This window comes from Sardina pilchardus, chromosome 4 (genome assembly GCF_963854185.1).
Source record: "Sardina pilchardus chromosome 4, fSarPil1.1, whole genome shotgun sequence".
Classification (NCBI taxonomy): Eukaryota; Metazoa; Chordata; class Actinopteri; order Clupeiformes; family Clupeidae; genus Sardina; species Sardina pilchardus.
In genome coordinates, this window is record NC_084997.1 from 39957149 (window position 1) to 39965490 (window position 8342).

The following is an 8342-nucleotide window of genomic DNA, read 5'->3' on the forward strand; positions in this document are numbered from 1 at the left end:
GCAGCGCTGCCTGGAAGACAACTCAGAAAACAACTCTTTAAAGTAGCTTGTCTTTGATGAAGCTACCACATGACCACTCATTAGCCTAATATTTGTATAATCACTTCCAAGTAACCCAGACATGGCAAAACAGCTAAAAACTGTTCAAAACTAAATTAGGCCTAGCCTACTGTAGAGCTGGTAAATACACAGGCCTATTGACAGAGAACATGGATGTTAGACATCGGGTGTAAATAGTATTGTTGATTATTACACTATTTACACCCGGGTGTAAATAGTATTGTTGATTATTACACTATTTACACCCGGGTGTAAATAGTAATGTTGATTATTACACTATTTACACCCGGGTGTAAATAGTCATGTTGATTATTTGCACCCGGGTGTAAATAGTAATGTTCATTATTTACACCCGGGTGCAAATAGTCTCTGCCTTAATTTTATTTAATGAAAACATGTCAGTGAACTATGCGTGACTTTCCCCGTTAAAACCGAATGAAACCTAATTACATTCACGTACCTCTTAAAGTGACAGTCACTCAATGAGACCAACACACCACTCCTGTAGGCTAATGTCATTAAAGACAAGTGTAATCAACATGAAGTGGCCTATTCAAATTACTGATTATTTTTAGCTATAAGTAATTATGCAGATGCTAAAGTACTATTAACTGTTAACAAAATATATATAGTTTATGATTATGAATTCAAAATATGAAATAGAAACAAGATGAGCCATTTTCTGTGGGTTGAGCAGACTAGGATTGCCACTGCTGTGAATGATAGGTCACTATAACCGTGTCCATACCGTTAGGTATGTTATCGATGACATGCATCCTCTGTCAACTGTTGAGTCAGTGACCCACTAGGTCTAAAAAAATATGTTTACTGTGTTTGACGACCCACTAGGTCTAAAACAAATATGTTTATTGTGTTTGACTGTTCAGTACTGTTCGTATTTACATCTAAAGCGCAGACATAAAAGTAACTTAAAAGTTACTTTTCTTAGTAACTAATTACTTTTGATATACAGTAACTGGGCAAGTAATTCAATTACTTTCAAAACAAGTAACTAGTAACTGTAACTGAATACCAATTTTCAGTAACTTGCCCAACACTGGTAGTGAGGCCCTCCATGTGTGAGACTACAGCACTAGGGGCGGCGATGTTAATGTGTGTGTGTGTGTGTGTGTGTGTGTGTGTAGTGAGGCCCTCCATGTGTGAGACCACAGCACTAGGGGCGGCGATGTTAATGTGTGTGTGTGTGTGTGTGTGTGTGTGTGTGTGTGTGTGTGTGTGTGTGTGTAGTGAGGCCCTCCATGTGTGAGACCACAGCGCTAGGGGCGGCGATGTTAATGTGTGTGTGTGTGTGTGTGTGTGTGTGTAGTGAGGCCCTCCATGTGTGAGACCACGGCGCTAGGGGCGGCGATGTTAATGTGTGTGTGTGTGTGTGTGTGTGTGTGTAGTGAGGCCCTCCATGTGTGAGACCACGGCGCTAGGCGTTGCCATGGCAGCTGGATCAGCAGAGGGAGTGTGTGTGTGGGACCTGACCATGCAGCACAGCATCACCACGGAAACATACCAGCCACAAATCCTCCCTGAAGGTACACACACGCAAGCTCACGCTCACACACACAATCTCACACACAATTTCACACTCACGCACACACAAGCTCACAGTCACACACACACACAATCTCACACACACACACACATACACACAATCTCACACACAAGCAATCTCACGCTCACACACACACACACAAGTCCCTTTCCCACATAACTTCTAGAAGTTACCCGGACATATTTACCCGGGTAGAGGCACGACACAGACGTTTCCCACATGAGCTTTATGTCCGAGTGAGATATGGGTAATTGTGTTCACACTAGACCCGAGTAGGAGCCGCGAGGGGCGTTAGACGTTAACTATTAGCTGTTAATTGCTAACCACTGTAAACAGCTAGTTGCAAGCTAATCGACAACACTTCAAGCTATTCACGTTTGCAAGGATAATCCTGCCTGTCCCGCAACAAACACAACAAAGTGATTGCAGTTTAAAATTTTATTGTACGTACACAACAAAATGTCACTATTTTCTGTACTCCGGTGTTCTCGTCTGTGTTCATACTCGTAGGGCAATGTTTATCGTTACCATGGCAATTTGTACTTTCTGCCTCGCGCTGCAAGCAGGCTGCAAGGGCGCATTTCTATACGTCATCGGTACGCCCCCCATCTCTACCCAGAACTGCGCCGGCTGCGTTCCCACCTAAGCGCACCCGGGTAACATCTAGAAGTAGTACTAGGGGGCTAGTAGGGTGAGTTCCGGGTAAGAAAATACCCGAGTTTTGCGTTCCCACATACATCCACCCGTTTGATATCCGTTTGACATCCGGATGTCTCGCTCATGTGGGAAAGGGACTACACACACACGCACACACACGCAATCTCAGATTCACACACACACACACACACACACACACACACACACACACACGCAATCTCACACACACACACACACACACACGCAATCTCACGCTCACATATACACACGCAATCTCACGCTCGCAAACACACACACACACACACACACATGTAGGCAACCACATAAGATCTCCTAAATGTATTTTTTATCGAAACACAGACTGAGAGATGCCAACCACTTGCGTAGAAGAAAAATCGTTTCATTGTTTCCCATGTGTCATCATCAACCCTATAATGTGTCATCATTAACCCTATAATGTGTCATCATCAACCCTATAATGTGTCCTCGTTAACCCTATAATGTGTCATCATTAACCCTATAATGTGTCATCATTAACCCTATAATGTGTCATCATTAACCCTATAATGTGTCATCATTAACCCTATAATGTGTCGTCATTAACCCTATAATGTGTCGTCATTAACCCTATAATGTGTCGTCATCAACCCTATAATGTGTCGTCATCAACCCTATAATGTGTCGTCATCAACCCTATAATGTGTCATCATTAACCCTATAATGTGTCATCATTAACCCTATAATGTGTCATCATCAACCCTATAATGTGTCGTCATAATGTGTCATCATTAACCCTATAATGTGTCATCATCAACCCTATAATGTGTCGTCATAATGTGTCATCATCAACCCTATAATGTGTCATCATCAACCCTATAATGTGTCATCATCAACCCTATAATGTGACATCATCAACCCTATAATGTGTCATCATCAACCCTATAATGTGTCATCATCACGAGAGGAAACGGCGCAGGCGATGGAAGATTATACACGCAGAATGTTATCAAAGAAAATAATTGAAGTTGAATTAGATATTTAGAATAGCAGTGCAGAACACGCCCATCGAGGGCAGATGAGCCAATGGCAGCGCAGTACACGCCCATCGAGCGCGGATGAGCCAATGGCAGTGCAGTGCACGCTAAAGCTTAGATCGGGCCCAAAAAATCAAGCCCGAACCGGCCCGTGCACGTTGTGTCCGAGCCCGGCCCGGCCCGACATATTAACTGTAATTATGAGCCCGAGCCCGATTTAAACCCGATACTTTTTTAAATGCATGACCCTTATAACTGACGTTCTCAACTACAATTACGAGTTGTTTGAACAACATAAATCTGAATTAGGCCTATCTTAATGAATAATAAAACAAGGACTAAGCATGTAAACTTCGTTGTTTGTTTATTCTGAAATGGATCACAAATGGATCCGCCACACAATGTTCTACAGCAGAGCAGCAGTGTGATGCGTGCCAGTGGAGGAGACCGTGCGCATGACACGTGTTGCATTTTGTAACTTGCAACTTTGTACACATTTTGCTAAAAAATATATTTAATATTTCGGATAATGGCATAGTCTCCCCACCCAGTTAGGCTAATAAAGAAATTATATATTTTTTTAAAAACACAAATGCTTGATCAAAGGCCCGACCCGGCCCGGCCCGAGGATAGTGGCGGGAAATATCGGCCCGACCTGGCCCACGGGTCGGGTCGGGCTCGGGCTCGGGCTCGGGCAGAGAATCTAACCTCTAGAACACGCCCATCGAGCGCGGATGAGCCAATGGCAGTGCAGTAGCTCAAAGTCCGTCAACTTCACCCTACCGTTCCATAGAAGTGCATTGGGAGCCGTGATTTGTTTCCGGTTTTATATATTATATGGTGATGTAAATTGAAAAAGGATGACCAAACGAAATGTGTGGGATTACAGTTTTTGCCCGTTGCTTGAACACTATAGACCCATGCTTAGACTAAAGTAACACAACTTTAAGTTTTGTTGCCATATCTCAAACACCTATACCTATACCTTAAACAAAAGAGGTGCTTTGCACTCTAGTTGTAATTCTGCAACACACTTACTCCTTTATGCGACACACTTGGTCCTGCATACTACTCTATATGTCGTACATAAGACACTTCGTTCAAAAATGAAATCTCAGAGTACCATTTGTTAAACACATGTATCCAAAACACAAAACACATCGGGTAATTGCAACTTCTCAAATACACACCTGAACGCACTTGCTTGCAAAACTGAACACCAATCAGCCATCTACAAAAAGCCCCCAGTTTAGCCATTGGAAATGGTGATGTGAATGGTATATTTCCCAGTGTTGTGTCATGTTTACTTGTGTGTAGAGTTTTGGCACAATGAGTGAAGTTTTGCTAAATGTATTCAAGCAAATATGTTTTATATAAAGTAGACTAGTGTGTTCCTCCTGATCTGAAAGTGTATGCATATGATGCAATTGTGTTTCATTTTGTCACCAGAGTTACATTTTGACAAAAGATTGTTAGGCTTTGATAGCAGAGTTTAGGTACTGATAGTAGAGTTTCAATTTGACATAGATGTGAAAGGTATATTTCCTAGTGTTGTGCTATGTTTACTTGTGTGTAGAGTTTTGGCACAGTGAGCGATGTTTTGCAAGATGTGTTCAAGCAACGGGAAAAAACTGTAACGCAACACCAACACTCCGAATGATGGTGTTCAATCTTTATTGTAATTATGTTACAGCCTCTCCTCCCAGCTGTCCCCTATTGTAAGCAAAGGGTTACTCCTTAGCCACCCAGTGGTGGAGGTAAACATTATAACTTTTGATTTTTGTGAATGTATGTGGTTGTTTGTGTGTGTGTGTGTGTGTGTGTGTGTGCAGACAGTGAATTTCGTTATAGCAGATGGAAGACCGCTGTTCAGAGGGCAATGAATTGGGAAACATCTGAAACAATTGAGTCAACCAACAAAGAAGAGGTATACACACACACACACACACACACACACACACACACACACACACACACACACACACACACACACACACACACAGACACATATACACACACACACATATGCACACACACACACACACACACACACACACACACACATACACACACACACACACACACACACACACACACACATTTGATTACTTTTATTTGGACCCAGTAGATGATACAAGCAAATGATACAAGATCCAAACACTGTGGGAAAAGTCAATGACATGGTGACAGATCTACTAGGCGTACACACTTATTAATGTAGCATTCAAGATTCAAGGATAAACAAAGCATCTTCGTCTCCATATTTGCCTACTACCAATGATAGCTGAGACAGAACAGAATTGTGCAAGTCTTTTTGCCACCTTTTTCTGCAGCCCCCCCATCTGCAGCCCTCTGATAACATTCTTATGTACATGGCCTAGACTTCCAAAGACCAGGACTATTAGCCTACAATCATATCCTAGCTCGGTAATGCGTTCCATTAAAGATTGATATTTCAATAGCTTAGAGTAACAGCATGTATCCATGTACTGTACAAATCAAAACAGCAACCCACTTCAACAATACTGAGTTCACAGATTCATTCACAATTACAATATCTGGAGTGTTTGGAATGTTCCTGAAGCAGTCATTGTCATAAGCATTATTATCAAACCAGTTCATATTCACAGTACTATGTAAGTAAAATTTGCAGTCATGTCCATTTATTTTAAGATCCTTTGCAACAAGATCAACCAAACGGTCGTGTCTGGCTACATATTGTCCTTTGTAGTGATGACATCCATTCAGAATATGAGCCATAGTTTCGTGTTCCTGCAAGTTTGTGTGTAATATACAGTAAGGGTCATGCTTTGATGGATACCATGTAGCAAGATTATATTTAGTCGAAAGGCATTGTAATCGTGCTTTAATCATGAAAACAAGAATCTCCTCTGAAATGGAGTTGTTTTTCAGGACGGAATGGGACACAGAATGATCAGCAGATTGTAGGAGCGCCAGTTTTCCTTGTAGTTTTAAACTTGTCCAGTGCGCTTTGTGTTTGCCTAACGTGAAGAAGCGTAGTTCTAATCTTCTTTGTTTGCAATTGACTGTGTGTGTTGTTTGTATTGAGCATGGCTACAGCAGACATCTGGGTGTTTGTGATGATGTCTTCACTGAGCACTACCGCTGCTCCGTCTGTTCTAAGCCAGGAGAGTTGTAGACCAGGGGTGTCCAAACTTGTTGGCTCAAAGGCCACATTGGGTCTTCGAAATTAACCGGTGGGCCATAACCCCCCCCCAATGTAGGCCGACGCACTGGCAGAGATCGTTGAGGTCCATCCAATCAGAGCGCACTCCAAAACCAGCGGCCCTGATGTCTAGCTTGCCATTTTCTTTAAGTTTAAACCCAAGACATTGAGGGTCGTCAGAGGAAGCCACAGGAATCTTACGGTGATTGAGATGTAGAAGTAAAGATTCGCGAGACAGCTCTCTAACTGATGGATCCTCCTTATTTAGCATATAAATCAAATGTCCAGTTCTAGAGGAAGTGTAAAGCCACTCCATATTTGGCACACCTAGCCCCCCGTCTCTGTGTGGTTGGAAGATTATGTCCCGAGTTGTATGACTATTTAGTCCGAACCATTTTCTCACCAACTTCAGGGTTCATTATTAAGCGCTGCCAGCGTTTGTTGTGTGATGTGGATATTTGAGAAAACACACACACACACACACACACACACACACACACACAGGGTAAGACACATGGAGGCTAATGACGACTGATCCCGTCTTTTTCAGGGGGCCATAAAAATCCCATGATGCTTTGCATGGCCACCAGGAACTCGCCTGATCCAGGAAGCAGGAACCAGGAAGAGACACACTCATCAACTACACACACACACACACACACACACACACACACACACACACACACACACACATGTGCATACACACACACACACACACATATATGCGCACACACACACACACACTCATCAACTACACACACACACACACATATGCACACACACACACACACACATACACATATGTGCGCACACACACACACACACACACATATGCACACACACACACACACACACACACACACTCATCAACTACACACACACACACTCGTCAACTACACACACATGAACTGTGTAGCGTGCGTGTGTATGAGTGTGTGTTGGTGAAAGAGAAGAGTGACTGAATGATTCTGTATTATTGTGTTAAAATGATGTAACTGTGTAACACACACACTCACACACACACACTCACACATTTGATCTGAATGTGAATGCTGAGTTGATTATCTGCAGTCATACACAAACCGATAACACACACACTCACACACACACACACAAACAAACTCACATGGACACACACACAGACACACACACACACACACACACACACACACATGCTGTGATCACATCCTCCTGATGTCCAGTCTCATGTGATGTCATATGTCATGTGATGATGATGTCCAGTGTCATGTGATATGAAACAGAGCAAACCCAGTTCTCATGCCAGTGCTCTGTGTCCCTTATTATGTGTGTGCGTGTGTCTGAGAGCAGCCGATGACAATATTAAGTTTAAATATTAATATTAAATAATATACAAGCAGCTGATGACAATATTTTGAATACAGTTATGTATTATACAATACATCACATTTTTAACAATAAATCCCAGATTGAATATGTGTCCTACGAGAATCTGTGAGCAGCCGGATTAGCAGAGCCGTCTATGAAGCTTTAGAGCCCCCTGCTGGAGAGAGCCGCTTCCTGCATCTTCAGTGTCTCCAGCACCAGCTCAGCCTGTAGCAGGACTCAGGTGTGCACCTAGAGGTATCTCCGCTGGTTTCTGTAGCAGGACTCAGGCGTGCATCTACAGGTATCTCTGCACCTACAGGTATCTCCGCTGGTTTGGTCATTTCTGCACCTACAGGTATCTCCACTGGTTTCTGTAGCAGGAGTGCACCTACAGGTATCTCTGCTGGTTTCTGTAGCAGGAGTGCACCTACAGGTATCTCCGCTGGTTTCTGTAGCAGGAGTGCACCTACAGGTATCTCCGCTGGTTTCTGTA

General features: G+C 42.9%; 1 protein-coding gene across 2 annotated transcripts in view; it reads left to right on the plus strand.

Moving 5' to 3' along the window:
• Positions 1-7256, plus strand: part of LOC134079232 (glycerol kinase-like) — a 34654-nt gene extending 27398 nt beyond the window's left edge. The window contains exons 15-17 of one of the 2 annotated variants that reach the window (XM_062535460.1): positions 1467-1604; positions 5148-5242; positions 7053-7256. In XM_062535460.1, the coding sequence (XP_062391444.1) occupies positions 1467-1604; positions 5148-5242; positions 7053-7073 (254 nt within the window). In that variant the 3' untranslated portion in view covers positions 7074-7256. The remainder of the gene's footprint in view (positions 1-1466; positions 1605-5147; positions 5243-7052) is intronic. The other variant, XM_062535459.1, reaches the window with a different exon arrangement.
• The last annotated feature ends 1086 nt before the right edge of the window (positions 7257-8342 follow it).